Below are 24,357 nucleotides of genomic sequence, written 5' to 3'. Positions count from 1 at the left end.
CTGAATTTGAGACTTTGTGTATATAGCCACATATCTTGAATTATGGATTGGCCTCTCATGCATTTAACTACGCTTTCTAGCAACTTTTCAGACCACTCCAAACCAGTAATCTGCTCTCAATAGCTCTCTGTTTCCCCCTTGAACTGATCCCTCCTCTCTTTTGTTCCTTTCCCTCCCTCTTGGTCATTTTGTCTCGCTAACCCTGTTCCGTTTTCAAGTTCTTTCTCTCCTGTTTTGTTTTACTGTCTTTCTGTCTCCGTATTTCTCATCCTGACGTCACCTTCCTCTTTCTTTCCGCCCTCGACCTTCTCCTGTACTCTCATTCACAAATGCAAACAGACACAGAAGTGCAGGTCCCCAGGCGGCTGGTCTTGCGTCACGGAGAGCTCAAACCGAGTCTCTTCTGTATCCAGTTTAGCCAGCTCAGCTCTACATCGTGCAGACGAAGGAGGAGGAGGACAGGAGAGGCGGGGGCTTCAAAATCATCAGGTGTGTGTGTGTGTGTGCAGGGTGAATGATCACCTGGATATTTCATAGAAGATAATAGAGGGTTACAGATGCTACTAATCTTGGATTGCACGACTGGAGAGTTAACTGTGAAGGAATTGCCTTGATCAGGCATCTTTGTTAACAAAGTCATTTTTCATAGATTTCTCAGAGTCTCTGCTTTTCTTCTGCCAATCAAGCTGTGACAGGGATACATGATTTGGTAAGATATTTAACAATTTTTTGTATTTAATCTTCAATACAAATTGTACTGGGAGAATTATTTACATTAATATTTTTATTGCCGTTGTTTAAGACTAAGACTGTAGTACCTTTAACACATATAAAAATCTGAATAAGTATTCATCAATATTTTTGAGTCTATTTTCTAGTCTAAACATCGTCACATCTAAAACAAAAACAAAAGATAATTGTTGCCAGAACATTATTATGATGATTTAAAAGTTTTCTGGGTTTAAGCATAAAGCTCACTAAATTCGGTTATATTTATTAAAAAAACAAGAAAGTAATAAGTCATCAATGTTGTAAGAAAAAGATATTTAATTACACAAATTGAAAAAATATTAAAAGCCTTAATATTTTATACAGTTTTGCTTCTCATGTATATTTATCTTGTAGATAACTTTAGTGAAAAATGAAATAAAATGCATATTATTTATTTGCATATAGTATTTTTATTCTTTTGAATTCCATTTATTCCAAGAACACTTTTATATCCCCATGAGTCCTCACAATGCTGAATCTATTGCAACGCTAGGTTATCTGTTTCATTCCTAAACTTTCCTATATAATCCAGCTGCTCAATCTGTTAAGTAAAAGAAACCTTTATTCTATTTGTATCCCATCACCAAACTTAATTACACTGGCTTCTTGTCTGTTATGAATGTGCCAGCAGCGCTTGTGGCATTCTTTGTTAAATCACAAAAATGCATGCAGAAATGATTATAATTGCGCAGTTTAAATGCACCCATGATTAAATATAACATTCAACATCTCCAAAGACTTTTGTACAACGCACTGATGGACTACAAACAACACTTGTGTTTGATGGATGCAGAAAAGCATTTGTAAGTTTAGTCTTAAATTAGAGCTGCAGCTGCTGTCGTAATTCTTTGTTGTTCTGTAAAATCCTTGTTATTCTTCACCATCAGCATAACAATGATGATTTTGTCAGTGTTTTTGCTATCAACAAAAGATGATTTTGAAAAATGCAGGGTTAGAGATCGCTGCAAATAAGAACAATGGGTTCCTTCAGACTTCTTCGACCCTTTCTAGATTTCTATTCTCTGCTGTATTTGAGAGAAACGCCTTTGTTCCTTTGTTCCTTTGCTCTCTCAATCTATCTTTTGGTGGCCCAGCACTGCAGATATTTGATCCTAGTCTCTGAGACATGAAGAGATGTGGACAGTGTTACTTTACTTCTGAATGCATAATTAATTTGTTGGACTGCTGGCTCTCATGAAGCCCCTGCAATAGTACAGTCTCACCTCCATTTTGCTACAAATATATTGCAGTGACTATAACTTTTTTTTGAGCCTACGACTTTCATATGAGACATGGACCTTCTGCGTCCACTGAGAAAAACAAACAAAAAACTCTTGTATGCTTCTCTTCAGAGTGCTTTACGTCCCTAAGGGCTTTTAGTCCAGAAGAAAATCTGAAGGATTCTCCTGTTTGCTTTAAATTTCTTTAGAGAGGAGTTTTATTTTTATGTTTTATTCCAGTGGAAATAAATCGGTAATAGAGGAATAGTTAATAGGAAACAGAGAAATAAAGAATACCTTAAAATAAATAGTGACCTGTCACATGACTTAAAATGAAAATATTCTAGAATCCCAAATAGCTAAATTACCTGCAATGCCAATGCAAATCCCCATATATAAGCACATGTTGAGCAGATGTAGATTGCATGTCTGAACTCAAGGGAGAAAATCAATTTTGTGAGCAGCAGTGTACTACCTAAATAATTGGGCACTTGAGGAAATGGTGACGACAAATATCTTTTAACACACTAGAAAAGCTTCGATAATCAAATACTTGCAGCACTAGAGGACTGTGCATGCGTAAGCACAGCAGACAGCGCAGCACCTTTTACTAGATTTACATAAAATGGCCTTTAGAGATATAATTAAGTTAGAAGCACTTAATCATTACTGAAGTGTCTTTCTCTCTGCTTCAGGGTTTTCTTCCAGGGTCTAACCAGGCAGCTATGATGGGTGGAAAGCCAGTGAGGCAGTGGAGGTCCATCTGTAAGGGACTGATCCTGGGCGCGCTCCTGACCATCTGCATGATTCTTCTGTACTGTCTGTCAGCCTCAGAGGTCCAGTTTGGCCCGCAGGAGTGAGTCCCTTCATGTCTTCTGAGCAAGAATTTATGTACAACCGAAAGCAGTTTCATTTCAATAACCAAGTCAAAGTTTCACCGGATTAGAGCAGTATTTCGGAGTGAACTTCATGAAGAAATAGTCAGGAAATATTTCTTCCCAAGATGAAAATAAAACAAAAATACTTCATATTAATAAAGAAAATAATTATTAAGATCATTTCTCCTTAAATTATTCTGTCATTCTATCCTGACAGGAAACATTATTTAAAACTACAGTTTTTGTTCAATTCAGTACAAAATACTAGCAATGCATCTTAAGTCTCTTATGTCACCAAGTATGCATTTATTTAGTATTATTGTGAAATATAAAACAATATATAGAATTTTACAAATTTAAATCTATGTAAACTAATGCTTAACTGTCACATGCCACATGTATTGTTGAACTTTGCTGAAATAAACTGTATACACATGTAATCAGATAATTGCTGATTACACATGTAATCAGCAATATAATGCAGACAGGGACTCAATGGGCAATGGGTTCAACACTGCAGCTGGAATTGCTTGCTAGTAAACGGATCTGTCTCGGTGATGAAGCCTCTGTGTGGACTTATTCTAAAGATGACATAAATGCATCTCAAATTAATTCAAATTACAATATGTTTGATCATTTTTGTTTACAGGGTCCCAGTGCCTTACTCATGTGCTCACCGCCCCTCAGCTTCCCACTCCTCAACAATCTCTAACAGCTCCCATAATGCCTCTGGGCAGCGAATCTGCACTCCAAAAGTGGACATCATGTTCATGAAAACCCATAAAACAGCTAGTAGCACTTTCCTCAACATTCTCTTTCGTTTTGGTGAAAAGCACCACCTCAAATTTGCCTTCCCCAACAGCCGCAATGACTTCTTTTACCCGTCCCCTTTTCATCGCTCACAAGTGAAGGACTACAGGCCCGGAATGTGTTTCAACATCATCTGTAATCACATGCGTTTCAATGCTGCTGAGGTGGCCAAAGTGCTTCCAGCCGACACCTCGTACATCACAATCCTCCGGGACCCGGCAGATCTCGCGGAGTCCTCGTTTCATTATTTTGGACGCGTTGTGCCTCTCACTTGGAGGCTTTCTGGAGATGATAAGATGAGAGAATTCCTGACGGATCCAAAGCTCTACTACGACCCAGAGGGATTCAATTCGTTCTATCTCAAAAACTTGCTTTTCTTTGACTTTGGACAGGATAGTAACTTAAATCCAGATGACCCAAAGGTGGACGAGGCCATTGAAGCAATCTCCAAGCACTTCCATTTGGTAATGCTAGTGGAGTATTTCGAAGAGTCGCTCATCTTGCTCAAAGATGCGCTCTGCTGGGACATGGAGGACTTGCTCTTCTTCAAACTCAATGCCCGGAAAGGTTCAACTGTTTCTAAACTGACTCCAGAGCTCAGGGCCAAAGCGCTCGAGTGGAACGCCATCGATTGGAAGCTTTACCAGTATTTCAACACCACCTTCTGGCATAAAGTGGATGCTTACGGCCATGAGCGCATGGCGAGAGATGTCGCAGAGCTGCAGCGCAGAAATGCAGAAATGGCTTCCATTTGCATTGAGGGAGGCCATGCTGTCGATGCAGGAAGCATCTTAGAGACTTCCATGCAGCCGTGGCAACCCATCGGTGAGAAGTCGATTATGGGATACAATCTGAAAAATAATGTTGACAAAGCACACCAGAACCTCTGCAGGAAGATGCTCACGCCGGAGCTGCAGTATCTCACTGATATGGGTGTCAACCTGTGGATAACAAGACTGTGGGGTCACATCAGAGAGATCCTTCACTGGTAGCTCAGAACAAATGTTTTGCTAAGGTGAAAGGTCAGCGCTGACTTTATGGAAGCTTTTTTCCGCCTCATAATAAAATATTAAAATGCAATTGTGACTTATCTCACAACTCTACCTTTTTATGTCTCACAAATCAAACATTTTTCTCAAATTTTTTTCTTCCTCAGTTGAGACTCTTTCACAATTCAGATTTGCAATTCATATATCACAATTCAGTGTATATCTTGCAGTTTAGACTAAGATTTTTTTTCTCAGAATTGAAAGTTTATATCTCACAATTCTGTAAAAAAATTCAATATATATATATATATATATATATATATATATATATATATATATATATATATATATAAATTTTATTTTTTTATTTTTTATTTTTTTATTTTCTTATATAAATTCTGAACTGTGAAAAAAAAATTGCAATTCTGAGAAGAAAAGTCCTAATTGTTGAAGAAATATTTCTGAATTGTGAGCTATGACCTATCAAATATTATATTACGATATATTATATTATGATATTATATAAAACTATGATATAAAAACTTTTAAGAAGAAGAGTCCGAATAGTGGAAGAAATACATTCTTAGAAAGAAGTTTTGAAAAGAGTTTTATTTTATTTATTCTATGGCGAAAATAAGTTTCCATAGACTTGTATACAACAAACCTAAACCAGTTTTTCTGTGTCAGAAAGAGATAAAACATTAAAAGACATGACTGAATAAAACATTTTCATATTTAAATGATATTACCTGAATAAGTGGTGACAGTCACATCCTTAACGTTAGTTTTTTGTTCAGAAATGTACTGTATGTCACCGTTATGTATTACATGTACGTAGTTTGTGGGTGCTTGAATCAATCATAAAAATCAATCAGCTACTGTTGAATGACCTCATTATTTGAAGCTCTTATTGTTGGTGCCAATGGCAATAGAAATAATTTCCTAAACTGGTTCAGACTCATTGAGGAACTTGAGCTTTACCGTTATCATCACATGAATGATAAGTAACTCCAATCATGAAATCCATGAAAGATGCAAAATAAAAACTTTATGTAACATACCTGTGTCTTGTTCATGTTTCACTCTCTCTGTTAGCATCTCTTCTTGTAGTTGCAGTTGTGCTGTTTGATAAAGCACACTGCCCTGTCTCCATTCACGCCCAAAGATAAAAGGATTGCCATTGCATCTCAGAGGAAGATTCACTTCAACTTCATAAATGCATTTCAATACCACACATCATGCACTCATTAGTAGGCCTGGAAGAAAATGCATCCTGTGTTTGAAGGGTAAGAAATTATTTTATTTGTGGTTATGATGTGACATAATGAGTTACTTTTAGTAGCACTCATAAAATATTTGAAGGTAGTTTTTATTTTATATGTTCTGCATTTATTTTAATTTCATTAAAGTTTTTGTGACGTTTTGTCTTTTTTATGTATTATTACTATTATTCTAAATTTGTCTAGATTTCCTTTTTAGTTACAATTAGTCATTTTAGAAGCCTACTTCATTAAACTCAACAAAAATGCTGAATTGGCAATGAAAATCTTGTGTGTGTTTGTTTGGTTTTTTGTTTTAGTTAATTATAACCCTGGCTAGACAGACAGACAGACAGACAGAGCTCATAAACATAAATAAAGTATACATATTACAGCTTTAAAGCTTTCTCCAAATTAACCTCAGCTCAGAGGTGGACAGTAGTGAAGTATTTTTACTTTACTCAAATAAATGTCAAAAGTATCTGTAGTTTATTAAAGTGTTTTTCTTTGGAAAACTGTCCTTCACTACATTCCCAAGCATAATGGGAAAATAATCATCCTTTTTACTGCACTACATTTCATAATTTAAAGTTGTTGTTTTATCTTTAATATTTAAGAACAATGTAGTATTTTGTTTTACTCAAGTAAATCTTTGAATGACTTTTAATTGAGTAAAAGTAAAAAAAGTAATCGATTTCTAATGTAATTAAGTTGTTAAATGACATTTAATATGAAAGTAGTACAGTAAAAATAACAATATTATCCTTTGAATTAAAGTTTTCTAAAGAAAAACACTCTGATAAATTACTGACACTTCAAAAGTACTTTTACTGCAGAGTAAAATCAGCCAGATCTTTAGTCATCTAAATATTCCGTACCGAAGAGGGACAATAAAAACGTTCCTCCGTTTTACGTCGGACACATTTTACTGCTGCACTGAACACGGACCAGAAGTGTGTGTTATAAACAGTCGGAGGTTTTGTTTTGGTTGTTTATGCTTATATAAACTTTTATTATTTTTATTTGCTACAACCTCTTGCTCCACAAAAATGGGGAAAAGGCAGCATCAAAAAGATAAGATGTGAGTTGAAATGAAACATAGCGCGCGTAAAATTTAACGTGTTTGCACTCAACAGTAATTGTTGAGCATTATATGGCTAATGATTTTGCTGAAAACAGAATAAGCATATTTGTATTGCTGTGATATCGTGTTATGTGTAATCTGAGGGTTATAACTTATTTGTTCGAAAACTGTAAAATATAAAGTTATCTTAATTTGCCGTGATGTTCTGTCGTTGCAATGTAGTATTATTTAATAGTAAACCGCTACCCATTTGTTATTTGAATTTAATTCTGATTCTTCAGTAATTATAATAACATTCGTTATATCTGTCTGTTTCAGGTACATCACATGTACAGAATACACTCAGTTCTATGGAGGGAAGAAATCAGGTACTGAAAATAGTCTGGATGTAACTTACTGAACTTATTTATATTAATAAACATTGTGGGATATATATTAATAGATAGATTACTGACATGTCATGTGAGGGGAAATAAGCACATTGCAGATTGTGAAATCTAAGTACACTGCTATTCAAAGTTTTGGTTCAGATATATATTCAACATTGGTAATAATAAGAAATATTTCTTGAAATCAGTATATTAAAATGATTTCTGAAGGACCATGTGACACTGAGGACTGGAGTAATGATGCTGAAAATTCAGCTTTGCCATAGCAGGAATAAATTACATTTGAAAATATATTAAAATAGAAGACCAATATTTTAAACTCTAATAATATTTCAGGATATTTCTTTCAAAAGCATATTTAAAAAAAAAAAACATACTGTTGCACAGTAGTGTATGTAATGCTTTTGGTTTTCCTGTCATTCACTATGTTTTGTGATTGATTGCACCACATATAGTTTGATTTTGTGCACTTTGTGTTTGATATTGCTGGTGCTTTTTCCTACAAAACACTGACGAAATTAGCCTTTTGTCTTCATGTTTACAGAAATCCCACGAGCCAATTTCAGACGTCTGCCCTTTGATCACTGCAGGTGAGATTTCACTTCTTTCATGTTGGATAAAAAAAAGGCCTTTGTGTCTCTTCTGGTCAGTAGTTTAGCTCTAGTGCAATATATTCTGCTTTCATAACTGCTGATCTGGGGTTTCAAACAATGCTTTCGTTGTTTGTTTGTTTTTGTGAGTTGTGTGTTTTGTGTCAGTTTCTTCTCAATGTCAAAATCCTTTTGTCATATTCCAGTTTAATATGCATAGACAGCTATTGGTTGACAATTTTAAGTTTACTTTCTGAAAATTGTTTTTTTCAAACATTGCTCTGTTTATTGGAGCAGCCTGATGTGTCTCATAAATCATGTGAGTTTGGGCTGTTGTTCTTTTATTTTAGTGGAAGATGGGGAGACTGTGTTTGGAAACAATCAGTTTGCTTGGTGGCTCAGAAATGACACACGGGAGCTTTAGTTTAGTGTCATACTGTATGCATGATTTTTAATGTTCTTCTCTTATTTCTTGAATAGTTTGTCTCTTCAGCCCTTTGAGTATCCCATGTGCACAGTGGATGGGGTGGTTTTTGACCTAATGTAAGTATATAAATTAGTCATTTTTAAAGCTGTTATTTGCTTACATTTATTAATTATATACTTTAATTTTATTTTATAGTAGCTTATATTTATTTATTGCATACACTTCCCTTCACAAGTTTAAGGGGGGCAAAATTAATACTTGGATTCAGCAAGAATGCATCCAATTGGTCAAAAATTACAGTAAACACATTTACATTGTTACAAAAATTATATTTAAATTAAAAACAAAAAATCCTGAAAGATCAAGATTTCTTTTGTTTCCACAAAAATATAAAGCAGCACAACAACATTAATAATAATAAGCAATATTTCTTGATCAGCAAATCAGCATCTTGATTTCTGAAGGATCATGAGACACTGAAGACTGGAGTAATGATGCTGAAAATCATGCAGGATTAAAATAGAAAAGTTATTTTAAATTGTTATAATGTTTAAAATAGTATGTATTTTTAATCAAATAAACACAGGCTTGGTAAGTATAAGAGACTTCTTCTTTCAGAAGGGTTAAAAATCTTCATCCCCAAACATTTGAATTGAAGTGTACATATCTCAAATGATGAGGTGATGCCAGAAAAAAAAAAACTATTGTTTTCTCTTTAGGAGCATTGTGCCTTGGATTAAGAAGTTTGGTACCAACCCCATAACAGGAGAGGTATTTCAGATTTTCTGATGTATAATATTTATTTCACATGATGGACCTAAACACTTTAAAATCATTAAAGAGGAAAGTTCTCTTTTACTTTTAAAAATCACGACTGAGGTGAGACCCTTGAGCGAGGCACCAAACCCTTAACTGCGTGGGTTCAACCACTAGGGGGCGTCAGACTCCTATTGAGGAGAAGCCAGGGCTTAACTGATTACAGTTATCAACTCCAGATGTATGTGTAATTAAAAATAAATTGTGTGTGGGTATATATATATGACAAAAGCCCATAACAAATGACTAAAATTTTAATGTTAAAAATCATGTTATTATATGATAAAAATTATAAAATAAAAGGAAACTAAAATTAATGTTAAAATATAATTAAATTTTAAATGCTACCATATCATATATCTAATGCTTAAATAAAACCAGTGGCCTGTTTCATAAAACAAGTTTAACAAATAAACCAGATTTATTTCAGTTAGTTTGACTTATTGTCAGTTGATTTGGTTCAAAATAAGTCAAAAATTAAAATAAACCTGGATTATTTGGTTAACAGGCCCCAGCAATTAACCACCTAGCAACAACCCAGAACCCCCTAGCAACTACATAGGAATGCTCTGAAAAACATTTAAAGCTCAATATGCTTTGGTAAAAAAAGTGTAAATTAAATGTTATGATGATAACCCAAAGCCTTTCATTATCACCAATTTATGCATATTTGCCAAACGCTAGGTGTTTTCTGCTTCGAGAGTTTAGTTTTATGTTTTGTAGTCAAGCTTAATGTGTCACTTAGAGGGGAAATGCTCTATTGTAACCAAAACGACTAAAATAATCATAACAGATGCGTAAGAAATCAAATAAACAGTAAAAAAGTTAAACTAAAAATACTGTCATTAAAAACAAATAAAAAGAAAAGAGGGAAATTAATAAGATGAAAGTGCCAATAAGCCTTTCATAATCTTAATTTCATTACATGCTGCCAAACAGTTGGTATTTTCTGCTTTGAGAGTTTCATTTTATGTTTTGGATAGTATTCAAGCTTAATGCGGTGCTCAGAGGGAAAAACTCTATTACTGTACTCATCTAGAAATCATTATTGAGACTGTAATGAAGATATTTCACAGGCCTGCTGATGGTGGCTAACAGCGTTCAGTGTGCCAGGAGTGGGTGTGAATTGCTGTGTAATCGGTTCACTGGATGCACGTCACTGCTCTCTTAATTTATGGAATAGGAGTTATAGGATCTCTGTGTGCACGCTGCATGCATAATCATTCAGCACTAGCGTCAGAAAAAGTTGTGTGAATGTTTACACGGAGCATTACTCGCTTTAAAATCCATATTGAGTGTCAATCAAGGCACATGGCTGTCATCTGTAATGCATCTTTACATCTTCATAGCTGTGTATCTGAGTGAGAGCATGTCTGGACATGCCACTGAGATTTTGTGTGTGTGTTAGTATACTACACACAGTGAGACTGTGTTATCCGAAGTATTCATGATTGATTTGTCTCACTAGATGAAGAGGAGGAAAGTGCTGGAGTTGACTAGGGCTAATGAGAAACACAGACTGTGTGTGTGTGTGTGTGTGTGTTTGTTTAAGTGACTTTTACAGAGAACTCTTGGACATGTCAGGACTTGTTCTCCAGTGGAGATATTCTGCATTACAAGTTTGTGTTTTAATGGGTAGCAGTGAGGCAGGTCATCAGATACATGTTGTGTGTGTGTGTGATTGTTAGGAAAGACAATTTGTTTTGTATATCACAGGGTTTCCCAAATCTATTTGTCAGCCCATTAGAAAATATTCACTTAAATTCAGGGTACCCCTTGATATTTTAAATGAATATTCCTATAATTTAATGTCACTTTCATGTATTCACAGTTCTCTGATATCTGTTAATGGTCACATGACATGCAAGTAATGCAAAATGTCAACCTTTTTTTAAAAGTGCTGGACTTTGTGAACTCAAATTTCTACATTCACGCTGGTGTTTTAGGAAACCAATCAATTTGAATATTAATATTGTTGGATATCGCTTGCAAAGCAAGGCATCACTTTTTTTATCTTGCAAATGTATTGTTATTATTTAAAATTATATATTATAATGACTTTTATTTTAGACTACAAGATACAATAATAATATGTATACCTTTAAATTCACTTTGAGAAGCGTAGCACATCAGACTATAGAGTTTCTTAGTTAAATCACAGCCATACTAGCAGTCAGATAGCCAGCTGGGTTTATCATGGAGGGAGAGGCTTAAAGAGAAATAATCCAGGGAATGGAGAGCTGTATCTTATAGAGTCTGAATCAGTGGGTCACTGGACACACAGTGTGGTCATTTAAGGCAATCATATGAAACTTTCTTTGCTCATCTCATTAAGTGTCATTAGACACAGGAATTGTATTAATGTGGTTAAAGCCATAGCCCCAGCATCGCATGATGGTGTAAACTGAGTATTATTCAGCTAGCATCTTGTCTTATCATTGCACAAACATGTGCTGTATGAACTGTCGATCAGCCAATTCCTGCTTAAACACAATCAGACATGAACAGGGTGTGATTACATTATATCTGAAATGTAGGTGTGTCAAAGTCTGAAAGATATAGTCGCTAACTCCTTAACTTCCATTTTCTCTCTCTTTCTGTAGAAGCTTGAGGCTAAATCCCTCATCAAGCTTAATTTCAGCAAAAACAATGAAGGTAAATATGCTTGTGTGTGTGTGTGCGCTCGTGATCCTCTTACCTGGCCTGCTTCAACAGCAAAATGTGCTAATGACAAGAAATAATGGGTTGATGTCCTCTCCAGTGCATATTCTGTCTTTCTCTCCTGTACTTTAGGGAAGTACCATTGTCCTGTGCTCTACACAGTGTTCACAAACAACTCCCACGTTGTTACCAACAAAGTCACAGGAAATGTTTTCTCTTATGAGGTATGACACACATTTTTACCAATTTTATATGTTTTGAAGTAAACATTCAGTTTCTCTACTAAAGGAATATTTTACCCAAACATGAAAATAATCATTTATTTAAATGACTTAAAAATATATATTTTAGAAATATTTCAAAAAGTATATTTATTTGTATAATTAGATTCTAAATTCGTTAGTAAAAAGTTAGTATGTACCATAAAACTCGTCCATATGACTCGTGCACTGTTGCAAGTTTTTTCAATCCATATAATGAAATCTAAACCATTAATGCAGTTGTGACATCACATCCGTGATGTCTGAATTACCCATTTTTGCTGTTCAGTTTCCATGCATGGTGGAAAATGTAGGTGTACACTAAAGAGCATGGAGAAACCGGTTGTTCATGCCACTTTAATATCATGCTTACGTCAGTAATTTTTTTTTATTGATGCAGTAACCTTCTTTAAACTGTATAAATGTGTACATAAGTGGTCAATATTCTGTGGATGTGTGTTTTTAGGCAGTGGAACAGCTCAACATCAAGACAAAGAGTTATAAAGACCTGTTGACCGATGAACCTTTTACTCGCCAGGATCTCATCACACTACAGGTGACGAGCACAGAGAGTGTGTTTACCACTGTCGAATATGATTGTTATATCAGCATGGCTGTGATTTCATACAGATTTTAGTTTGAAGTTTGTATATGTCTTTGTGTCAAAACCTGTGCTTTTTGTGTGATTTGCAATGTTATGAAACGGCAATGTACAGTCTGTTCACATCCACAGTGATCACAGCTGTCGAGAGAGAGACAGACAGTCAGCCTAGGATCTGTTTTAGTTAACTATACGGATCCTGCAGTCATTTCATCGGGATGAACGTTAAAACACTGCTTCCACATGAGCCACATGTTAGCATATGATTTGTATTTTAAAATGTCCTTTTCATGACTAATGTCCCCATAAAACCTTTAAACCAACAAGGATACCAAAAGCTAGACAGAAATATCTGTAAAAATGTTTAAGTCAAAAATGAAGACTGCAATAAAACACTAGTTGAGGACCTTCACATTTTATGAATAAAACACAGCACGTTTATGAATAGATGGTGTTAAACAGTACAGTAGCATATGGCGACTGTCTGAAGTTGTGTAAAGACTGACTTGTAAGTCCATTTGAGTGTAAAAAAAAATTCTATAAAAATCTATGCATGGTGCTTAACATGTTCGGATCTGTGTTAATAGGTCTTGTACAGTGGGTATAGAAAAGAATCATCCTGCTTTAAAATAATAACACATTTTGTTGCTTTGCAATTTGAAATGAAGATGGACACAGTTTTTGTTTTATCCAGCTAAATTTACTCCGTGCAACTTATAACATCAAACTGAAAGATATGGTATGTCTTTCCTCAGACAGGGAAACGTGGGCATGTGTGAAAGACTCTGTGTTTTCTGTGTGTGTTCATCTGACCTCCAGTGTCCTGTATCCATAGAAAGCAAGCAAGCCATGCTGTCCTTGCGTGGTTTATTTTAGCTCAGTGAGAGAGATGATGGCTGTTGGGGGAGGGGGTGGAGAAATAGAAATGGACTTGGAGTTATTTTGGGGTGAGATTAGGCCGTATGTCTGGGAGTAGGAGCTTTGGATGTGTCTAACCCTGGAGCTCGAGGAAGGGCAGGTCAGGGAGGTGATGGGCGGCAGGGTTTTCAGACAGACACAGAGGTTATTTTTTGGAGCCATGTGGGGTGGGACACCAGGGGGAGTTTTAAAAGGATTGATGGAGGAAACTTTGAAAAGAGAGAGCTTGTTGAGTGAGAGTTGAGCTGAAATAGCAGGACTGAAGCGGGCTGTGGTACAGTTTCACTGTCTGACCTATTTGGAACGGATACTATGGTGGGTCACACTAAGAGTGGAGGAGAGAGGGAGATGAGAAGGTCCTGAACTCTCTTTTGTTTGTGTGTGAGTGTGTTGCAGCAGCCAAGGTCTCAAACTGTCCCGCCAGCAACATTCCCACTAAACTGATAAAACTTTGCCAAAACAAATTCAGTTATTATGATCGTTTACTTGTCTTTCTATTTAGGGAAAAATTATGACATGAGCTGTTTTATAACAGTTATCCAGTCCTGAGTAGAGTACAGATTTGATTTGTTTCTATCACTTCGTTTCGTTTCATAGTTTGTCAACAAATCCGAAGATGTCATATAACATCTCATTTTGTCCTTTTATATCACAGGATCCTACCAATCTGGATAAATTCAATGTCTCTGACTTCTTCCATGTGAAAAACAATTTGAAAGTCCTTGACCCTGGTGAGTTAAGTGTTTTCAGTGCAGTTTGTTTTAACAAAGGTCTCAGGATTTTGGGAACAACATACTGCTCTCAAAGTATGCAGTTTATAGTGTGCAGATTTGGTTTGCGGCAGTGTCACATGGTCTAAAATGAAATGAACATATTACAATTAATAAAAGCGAATTATAAAATATTGATTATAAAATATGTATATACTGTGATAGAAAGTTTGGATGTGCTTGCTTTGTGTTTGTGGAAACCTTGATTTTTATTTCTATTTTTTAAGGAATACATTTATTTGATTAAAAAAATAATATTTCACATGCAAGATAATCAGGTTTTTGTGACTGTTGTATTGTATTGTGGAGATTTGTCACTTTTATAAGCTCCATTCTTTTATTGCCTACAGATGAGGAGAAAGCCAAGCAGAGCCCATCATACCATCTGAAAACCACAAACCTGGAGACGCGTGAAACACTTGCAGAGCTCTACAGGGACTATAAAGGAGATGAGCTGTTGGCCTCCACTATGAAAGAGCCAGAAGCCAAAAAAACAGACAAGCTCAATGCTGTGAGTATTTGAAGATACTGCCTTTCTAGCTTTAGTTGGGGCAGATTCTTCTCTCTCAACTGTGTTCATTGATTCATTGATTCTTTTCTGTTTGTTGTCACTTTGATTACATCTGTTAATGGATCGAAAAATACTCGATTAACATTTGTATTCAGCAAGGAAAAGTTAAATTGATCAAAAGTGACAGTAAAACATTTAAGGAAGATTTCTGTTTAAAAAAATGCTGTTATTTTTTTTTTTACTTTCTATTCTTCCAAGAATCCTAAAAAAATATAAATAAAATGGTTTCTGCAAAATATTAAGCAGCACAAATGTTTTCAGCTTTACCAATATAATGAAATGTGTTTTGAGCATCAAATCAGAATATTAGAATGATTTCTGTAAGTCACACTGATGACTGAAGCTGAAAATTCTGATTTGCATCACAGGAATAAATTAAATTCTAAAATATATTGCATTAGAAAAGGGACATTTTTAATTGTAATAATATTTCAAAATATTATTTTGACTTTTTAACAATTACATTAAGACCTCGTTCAAAGGCAATAAAAGAGCTCAAACTTTCAGCAGTGTAAGAATGGGTGCTAATGTGGTCTCCTTTGAGGTGTTTTGTGTGCAGTGCTGTTTGGGTCACAGTGAAGTATCTTGCTGTGTCTGTGTATGCGTGTATGAAGTGTGCATTACGAGGTGATTCGCCTCTCAGACTCTACCCCCATCACACAGCAACTGGAGCGGAAGAAAACGCCTCACAGGATCCTCAACCAACCACATACACTTACAGCAAAAATAACAATTTCTTCTGAACGTCAAGTCAATTTTTTGCATTTTTCAATATATTTTTAATAATCTAAAATTAACATACCAATTACTCACTTCCTGAGAGACGACACCAGATAGATACCTGGTGTCTAAACAGTGAGGTTTTTAATTTTTTCATACTTGATCTGCAATAATTTTTAAGTGTGTCTTTGGCCGTGTCTCAACTCTTCTTTTAGCCCAGGTTGAACTGTCTGCCCCCGTGCTTTTAGTTATATTAGCTTTGCTTGCTCAGCCCATTCACATTGCAGGCATTGAATGTAATTGGCTTGACTTTTGGCTTGAATGCCAGTCTATTTCAGCCCAAGTCATGCTGGATTGGCATTGTGACGCTGAAATAGACTGGAATCCTGGCCCACTCTCCTACTCATTAAGCTTGGCTATTTCTATGCCATACTAAGAAAAGTATGATATCCCAAAGATTAACTATTACCAAAATAACTATTACTATTACCATTCTGATTTCCATTTTTGAAGGCCAGAATTTCAACAAAATTGTATAGATTTAAATAAAATAAAATCATTATTCATTGTGCATTATGCTACAGAAATAAATACTACCTTAATGTGACTTAATATATTCATAATAAAAAGTGTTATTTTCATTTGTGATATTACACAATATTAATGTTTTACTATATTTTGATCAAATAAAAAAGAGCAAAAAAAGGGAAAGAGACGTAAATTATTATTTTAACATTAATTCCAATCAATACTGAAATGTAAAATGTTAAAGAAAAGCCCATTTTGTTCACTTGTTCACTTATGATCAGTTGAGAAGAAGCATCTGCACATAGACCCATCCAAACGCACCTGAATTACCCCACACGAATCAATAAAACATATCCATATCTGTCCATATTCATAAACGTATCTGTCTTCACAAAGAATGGATGATAAAACACTTTTGTTAAGTGTGATGGACACATTAGGAGGTGTCAGAGTGATGTCATGTATGTGAATATCATTTAGTTGTTTTGGATGTGGGTGTTCGAGCTTATTTTGTCTTATCTGGAGAGTCTTATCTGTTAAGCATGTCTGTCTCTCTTTCTCCAGGCTCACTATTCCACTGGAAGAGTGTCTGCCTCCTTTACATCTACAGCTATGGCTCCAGCCACCACCCATGAAGCAGGTAATGGAGCTAGAAATGAAACTTGCTTTCCTTTCTTACTCGTACCAATTTTATCCAGCTAAACATTTTAGCTTGCTCTTGTCACATTTGTGTGAAATATGCATCATGATGGCCAGGTCACACATTTCCTATTAGTCCTCTCAGGGTTTGTTACTACCCTCAGGCCTTCTTAAGATGTAGGTAAGTTTGTTTCTTCGTCAGAGCAGATTTGGAAAAATTTAGTGAATGGGTGCCATCAGAATGAGAGTTCAATCAGCTGATAAAACATCACAATAATCAACTAGTAATTCACACCAGTCCAGTCCATCTGAAGCTTGTGACCATCCATAATCCATAATAATGCTTCCTACAGTGAAAAAGTCCATCCCCATGTTGTTCTCTCTCATCAGAATCCACCGACATATTTCTTTAGAGATGTTTTGGACCGTTTAATCTGTGCATATTTCTCTCCTGATTCAGATGAGATGGAGGAAGCAATATTATGGACCGAGGACTCATATTTTACCTAGAACCAACCATTTGAAGTTAAATAATGATGGATTTGTTTATTAAAAATGCACAGCTTTTCGCTTTAGTAGATATTCATTGATAGACTGGAGTCGTGTGGATTACTTGTTTATTAATGTGGTGTTCTTATCAGCTGTTTGGACTCTCATTCTGACGGCACCCATTCACTACAGAGCATCCATTAGTGAGCTAAATTTCTCCAGATCTGTTATGATCCAAAAACGAATTCATCCACATCTTAGATGACTTGAGCATGTTTAGATTTTCAGCAAATTAGCATTTCTGGGTAAACCATTCCTTTAATGTGTACTCTACATATCCTGAATACGTCTAGTTGTATCTAATATATAAAGTTGCTTTGGGTTCAAGCTATCTGCTAAATGTGCAAATGTAAATGTCAATGTGACTGGTGATGCACACAACAAATAACATTATTTCCTATTTTGTTTATGCTGAGAAGAAGTTGCATGCATTTCATAACATTGCATCATTGCAAAACCTGAAACTCCTGGCAAGTGTTAGTATTTTATTCTCATTTAGAATGAATCTGGTTTCTGTATACCTTGGGAAACCATCTGGCAGCTGTCAAATTGGTCTGGCATACCTGTTCATTCTCTTTCAAACTAGTATAAGGCTGTAAATGATACAAAAATGTTGTCAGTGCTATCCGCTGCAGAGTCCTTCATAAATGTAATGAATGAAAATATTTGTCTCATTTCAGATGCTATTTCTGATGATGCTGTCCGCTTCCAGTATGTTAAGAAGAAAGGCTATGTCCGCCTGCACACAAACAAAGGAGACGTGAATGTGGAGTTGCACTGTGATAAGGTAACGCAACGTGAAACGGTCAAACACAAACCTTAGTATACCGTATTTTTCGGACTATAAGTCGCACCTGAGTATAAGTCGCATCAGTCCAAAAATACGTCATGATGAGGAAAAAAACATATATAAGTCGCACTGGACTATGTCGCATTTATTTAGAACCAAGAACCAAGAGAAAACATTGCTGTCTACAGCCACAAGGGGCGCGATATGTCTTCAGTGTAGACTACAGGAGCACTGAGCAGTATAGAGCGCCCTCTGGCGGCTGTAGATGGTAATGTTTTCTCTTGGTTCATTTCTCTCGGTTCATGTCAAATTAATTTTGATAAGTCGCACCTGACTATAAGTCGCAGGACCAGCCAAATTATGAAAAAAAAGTGCAACTTATAGTCCGGAAAATACGGTATTTAAGTATATGTGTTGGTTGACTTTTAAAGTGTTGTCGTTCCAATCCCATAAAACGCTTCGTTCGTATTTGGAATGCAATTTAAGATATTTTGAATGAAAACCTGGAGGCTTGAGACTGTCCCATAGACTGCCAAGTAAATAAGGGTGTTTCTACATGTATTTAACTTTGATTTGAAATGAAACAGAGTATCCTTGTGGTGAGGATGACACAGAAGAGCATACACAGCACAGTGATATGGAGTGACACTGAGGAGGACCGTTGATAAAGGAATTATTGAATCATTTTTTTTTTTTTCTTAGCTTACAAAAACTGTTCCCGTCGCTTCATATATCCCAGATTGCACATCTGATGGCAGATGGAGTATTGTGACGACGACTTTTCATACCTTTTATGGACCTTGACACTGTTATTTACTTGGTAGTCTATGAGACAGTCTCAAGCCTTCAGGTTTTTATCCAAAATATCTTAAATTAAAGGAGCTTTTACTGTTTTGGAACGACATGGGGGTAAGTTATTAATAACAAAATATTCATTTTAGGGTAGAGTATCCCTTTAAGTCACGCTTTCATTGCATTAGATACAAAACATCAAAGCAAATGGCATCTGCAAACAATTGTTGCTAGAGCTTCCCTCAAAATTAACTTCACATTTATGTGGCACTTTTACAATTATTTTTAATCCAAGGTCATGTTTTTGGATGTATGAAATCAGTTCCAATCAAGATTTTGCAGGAGTTCACTTTCAAAAAAAAGCAGCTTTTTGTTGGTCAATGCAGCAAATTCACATAATACATGTATACAATTCAACTCCAATTCAGACATAAAAACACATACCTGCGCAGATATTTGTGGATTAAGCAGGGGTGTGTTAGCAGTGTGTAATGTACTTTGCTCTCTGTGTGTGTGATTAGTGGTCTATAGGCCATCTTGTCTGTACATAATATATAATTCATTCATTCAGAATGCTCCGTCTCACTGACACACTTGCAACTGCTGACCTACATCAATTGACCCACTCTATTTTCTTTATTTCTCTGTTTTTCTTACTCTGCTCTGTTATAGTTTCCTGTTTGTTTTTGCTGTTAATGTTATACAGTCTCTCTGTGTCCTTTTCTAATGCATTTTCTCTCTTCTCGTTTCTTGGTGTCCTCTGTATCCCACTGAGCTTGTAAAATCATCTTTGCCATAAAACACTTCCTCAGAAACGATTCTGTTCGTTCTGGCCTTGCGCTGGCGGTAAAACTTACCCATAGTTCTCTCTCCTCAGCTGAGCAGATGCAGAGTCCCTGTTCTTATTTATGTGAGCGTGTGTGCCAGGTTCTCACTCCTGGGTCAGGCATGCACATCAATCACTTTATACCCATCAATTAGTGTTTTACTTTAACACAGCACAGGGGAATTTGAGAGCTTTTTCACATAAATAATAATCACTTAAATATATATATATATATTTTTTTTTTTTTTTTTTTGCATTTTAGCACTATTTTATCACTTTTATGAACACTTTGGCTCAGTCTTTAATTGATGCAGTGCACAAAAGCAGCAGACGGCCTTTACGAGGCTACAGGATAAAAGACTTAATTTGGTCAGAAAATTATTTGAACTTTATATTTAAATTTAATCTAAAGTTTAGGGAACATATTGTGAAAACTGAAGTACTTTGTGCTATTCAAAGTGTGCAGAGACAGCTATTAAATGCATCCACTAGTAGTGTGTGTGTGTGTGTGTGTGTGTGTGTGTGTGTGTGTGTGTGTGTGTCAGTGTGACTTGGGAACCAAGGTAAGTGCTGCCTAATGGACACAGAAACAGTATTTCATGCTCTTCATAGTGCTAGTATCTAGATGCTATTTTTGTGTCTTTTCAGTGGCAGTGTGCTTGTCAAATCAGGATAAAGAGGAGAGGTCACATTGATAAGAAAATTACCCTCTGCCTTTTTTCTTCCTCTCCTCCACTCACTCCCTCCCTTCTGTGGTTTGCTTTGCATTTTTGATGATTCTATTTGTGGTGCAGTGTTTACAAAGTAGTAAAGGCCTTTTTTACTGTAAGGGTAAGTCTTATGAAAGGACAAGAAAAATACCAAGATCATGTTCATATCTCACTCCAGAACAAAATTTAATTCTATTTTGGGCTATTTTGCTTTCCATAACAATTAAGACATTTTTTTTACTGTAATATAATCAGAAATACAGTACAATGGCTTTAAAATGAAACCCAATACAGTATTTAACCTATACAGTACATGCACATTACAATTTAAATATTTTTTATTGATGTATTTATTTATTCAATGTAGTAAAAATAATATTCATAATTTTTAATAAATAAAAATATATTTTTTATTTATGTATCTTGAATTACTATGAGAATTTAGCATTATGAGAATTTTGCGAGAAATGTGGTTGATAATTATTTTCAAAAAAAGGTATGCAATCCAAAACTCTCCAGAATTCTTTAATCCTCCTAAAATATTCTTCATTTATATAAGCAAAATGATTCTTTATTTTATTTTTTTTTTATTTATCTATAAACCAGTGTCTCCTTGTCCAGGGTTTACAGTTTACACCACATTATTGCAATTAGATTGAAACGTCATTGTGGACCGTTATGTAACACTGTCAGGTCTAGATGGAGCAGATGATTGAGCTCTTACTTGACTGCTTTATTTTTGTAAGTGTTTTTTGTGTCTGTGTGCTTTTCATGCATAAGTGTGTGGCATTGAAATGGGAATGTTTTTTTTATTTATTTTAAGTTTTGACATGCTTGACCTCCTTGACTTACAAAACTTTAATTTGGAATTTTCTTCTGTCTTTTCTGAACACAAAATCAGTTTATTGACTCGCAGATGTTTTATTTGAAGAGAGGGATGTCTGATCGCCATAGAAACAAACACATAAACATTTACAGAGCGGGAGAGGAAGCTACTGCTTAAACTTTCAGTGCCTTGGTTTTTTTAGACAACATCTTACATAAGCAAGCCGTTCACCTCCTGAATAACCTTACAGACTCATACATTCAAAGCTGCCAAATGTATTACTAACAAACCTAATTGTTTATTGATCTTTATAGCTCACAGACGGTCTTTTTGGTAGCACACAAGGGCTTTGTGAAAAGGGCTTGTACATATGTGAAGTAAAATAATTAAGTCATCATCTAGAATTATAGTGGACACAGCCCCTGTAATATTCATGAGTGATTAAAATCTGCAAGCTGCAGTTTCATTAATGTGAATGTTTAGCAGTCCTTTAATTGGAGACAGGCTTAAACTTATTGAAGACTGGTTTCACTTTGGTTGAATCTCATTTCTCATTTCTGAAGAAATACCATATATTTCACCTCTAATATCATAGCAAAAAAGGATCATTAAGAATGTTCTTGAATAAGCACATTTTGTATAATATAATAATCCTCTTATCCAGATGTGTGTGTGTGTGTGTAAGTTCAGTGAATTAATCCATGATGTATATATACTTTTATGTATTTAATTATTGTTGTAAATGTATCTTTTTTTTCTTCAACTATAGAAATTATTTATAAAGAGTTGACAATGTGAAAAAACTAAATGAAAAAAATCCTAATGGTCCTCAACAGTTTTTTTCCCCTTATTTTTTTACATTGCTAATTTATTTTCTAATTTCTTTTTTTTTTTTTTTTTTTTGCTAGTTTCAGCCCGACACCGTTCCTATTTTCCCATTCTGTGGCACATTATTTAATTAGCAAATGCATTTGCATCCATTTTTTTGCGTCCACGGGCTTGCTTTTCCAAAATAGAAGTGTGTTCTGGTGCATTGTTGGTGTGTTGCTATTTTTAAGGAACTTAAATAGACAGACTCAAACCTGGTCTCAAGTCCTGTGCAGTATTGTTTCTTTGTTATTTAATGAGCGCGTTAGTAATATGTGCCTATAGGCAGGTGAACAACATGCTTACACTTTGCTTATTACACAAACAGGAACACGCATCAGCACACAAACATTTAAAATGAAAAGTTACATTATGACATGTAAATGGCGAACCCCATATGGCGCAAGTGCAACTGGCTTTTAAAGGGGATAGGAGATGAGAATTTGATTGGTTTGTTGCATGTTGCGCCAAAAAAACACCCATTACTCATTAAGAGAATAAGAACAACCCGTTTAGACCATGCATCCTCATGGGCCGACCGATTTATCATTGTTAAAAACTAGCAAAAGTGGATTCGGACACAAGTGAACCAGCGCCGTGTGCTTTAGACCATCGTTAAAATAGGCCCTTTTTCTGTTTCGAAATTATTTTAACTATTTACAATTTTCCTATTTCCTAGAGATTCAGTAGGTTCATATAGGAGTCAAAAGATCTTCAGAAGAGTGTTTTTGTTGATTGTCCTGATGTTGATTGTAAATGAATCAATTTCTTCACACCTTCTTCAGTTTAGGGGCTGCTATTCAAGTGTCATCATACTGACAAAGAGTTTTCCTAAATCACATTTGCTGATGTGTTTTATTCCTTAGGTCCCCAAGGCTGGAGAAAACTTTATTAAACTGTGTAAGAAAGGATATTATGATGGCACAATATTCCACCGCTCTATTAGAAATTTCATGGTAAATATATTTTTCATCAAATTTCATTTTATTCATTTTGTAACTGAAGTAGTTTAGACATTTAAATTTTTCTGTCAGACTTGGAATTTTCCATGACATTGGAGTTCCCATAGATTTCAAGCCATTTAAAGCTATTGAATTACCATAAAATAAAAATATTTGTTATTTGTTCTTTTCAGATTCAAGGAGGAGACCCTACAGGGACTGGTACAGGTAATCATTTTTACATTAGTTCTGAATCATTTATCATTTTGATCACTCATGTATAACTGTTCCAGCTCGGACTGTGACAGTGATGATTATTTGCACAGTGTGTACATCAGAGATGGGGACTCGAGTTTGAGACTTGTCCTCGAAAGACTTCAGACTCGACTCAGACTCGAGCTCCGGGACTCGTGAACAATGTTAATTTTTAGTAAACGTCAGATGAGCTCGCTGTAAGAGTTGTGACGTTCGCGAACGAACCGATTCTTTTGTACGGCTCATAAACATGAACGATGGGAGCCGAGTCACGGCTGGAGGGGAGCCGTTCTTTCTGTCGCTCTTTTTTCCTATGCGTGTTTCAGAGCGCGTGTTTCACACAGATGCACACAAATGAGCTCCTCCGCGAGACAGAACAGTTATAGGGGGAGGGGCGCACCCAGCGCAGGCCAACCCTTTATATCGTGATGATATTAGTTATTAGTTGTGCACGCATCCTTCACGTGAGTACTCCAGTAGAAAAAAACCTGCGTGCCTCTGTCATTGGGTAGGAGCGGAGCCATGACGTTTTGCACAGATATTCATTGCAGCCCACTTTGTTATTGTTCATTGACTTGAAGGGGCTGATGTCCTATTTGCAAAGTTTACAGTAGTAATAGTATGTAGACATTTCCATTTTATTTATTCTAATTTTATCTACTTTAAATATTTTTGGTTCTCTATCAAAATGTTCTTGTGTGATAACAATGTTCTTGTGTGGAAGAGTTAGTAGTAAAAGCTGTTTTGCACAGAAATTCATTGCAGCCGGCTTTGTTTTTGATGTTTATTTGTGAGTAGGTATTGTATGAATAACATAAGTCAGCGTAGCTTTGTTCATTCTTAAGCCAGACAAGAGGTGTGCAGCTATACAGCCAGGACAGACAGAAGGCCATTACTGAA

At 35.5% G+C, this 24,357-nt stretch overlaps 2 protein-coding genes across 3 annotated transcripts in view; both read left to right on the top strand.

Moving 5' to 3' along the window:
- The first annotated feature begins 215 nt into the window (after positions 1-215).
- On the top strand, positions 216-4,953 carry LOC127988040 (galactosylceramide sulfotransferase). 2 transcript variants are annotated; one of them, XM_052590553.1, is made up of 4 exons: positions 357-489; positions 650-709; positions 2,687-2,847; positions 3,519-4,953. In XM_052590553.1, exons 3-4 carry the CDS (start codon positions 2,717-2,719, stop codon positions 4,669-4,671), a joined length of 1,284 nt encoding a protein of 427 aa, XP_052446513.1. In that variant the 5' UTR covers positions 357-489; positions 650-709; positions 2,687-2,716; the 3' UTR covers positions 4,672-4,953. The 2 variants fall into 2 exon arrangements, with proteins under 2 accessions (XP_052446502.1, XP_052446513.1); XM_052590542.1 differs by lacking the exon at positions 650-709 and having other exon boundaries at positions 216-489; positions 2,700-2,847.
- Positions 4,954-6,840: 1,887 nt separating this feature from the next.
- LOC128013967 (RING-type E3 ubiquitin-protein ligase PPIL2) overlaps positions 6,841-24,357 on the top strand; it is a 28,613-nt gene continuing 11,096 nt past the window's right edge. Inside the window, exons 1-14 of the mRNA XM_052597180.1 lie at positions 6,841-7,008; positions 7,330-7,379; positions 7,945-7,990; positions 8,471-8,533; positions 9,137-9,188; positions 11,837-11,888; positions 12,027-12,118; positions 12,621-12,710; positions 14,329-14,404; positions 14,794-14,954; positions 16,827-16,902; positions 18,131-18,237; positions 23,128-23,217; positions 23,397-23,430. Of these exons, the coding sequence (XP_052453140.1) occupies positions 6,977-7,008; positions 7,330-7,379; positions 7,945-7,990; positions 8,471-8,533; positions 9,137-9,188; positions 11,837-11,888; positions 12,027-12,118; positions 12,621-12,710; positions 14,329-14,404; positions 14,794-14,954; positions 16,827-16,902; positions 18,131-18,237; positions 23,128-23,217; positions 23,397-23,430 (1,021 nt within the window). The 5' untranslated portion in view covers positions 6,841-6,976. The remainder of the gene's footprint in view (positions 7,009-7,329; positions 7,380-7,944; positions 7,991-8,470; positions 8,534-9,136; positions 9,189-11,836; positions 11,889-12,026; positions 12,119-12,620; positions 12,711-14,328; positions 14,405-14,793; positions 14,955-16,826; positions 16,903-18,130; positions 18,238-23,127; positions 23,218-23,396; positions 23,431-24,357) is intronic.

Source organism: Carassius gibelio, chromosome A5, assembly GCF_023724105.1.
Source record: "Carassius gibelio isolate Cgi1373 ecotype wild population from Czech Republic chromosome A5, carGib1.2-hapl.c, whole genome shotgun sequence".
Taxonomy (NCBI): Eukaryota; Metazoa; Chordata; class Actinopteri; order Cypriniformes; family Cyprinidae; genus Carassius; species Carassius gibelio.
Note: the sequence above shows the minus strand (reverse complement) of the source record. Positions and strands in the feature narration are given on the sequence as shown.

Excerpts from the sequence above, each read along its gene's own strand:
- LOC127988040 (XM_052590542.1), top strand. The coding sequence starts at position 330 with ATGCAAACAGACACAGAAGTGCAGGTCCCCAGGCGGCTGGTCTTGCGT. Across the intron at positions 490-2,699 it reads GGGGGCTTCAAAATCATCAG|GGTCTAACCAGGCAGCTATG; the intron begins GTGTGTGTGTGT and ends GTTTTCTTCCAG. Across the intron at positions 2,848-3,518 it reads GTCCAGTTTGGCCCGCAGGA|GGTCCCAGTGCCTTACTCAT; the intron begins GTGAGTCCCTTC and ends TTTTGTTTACAG.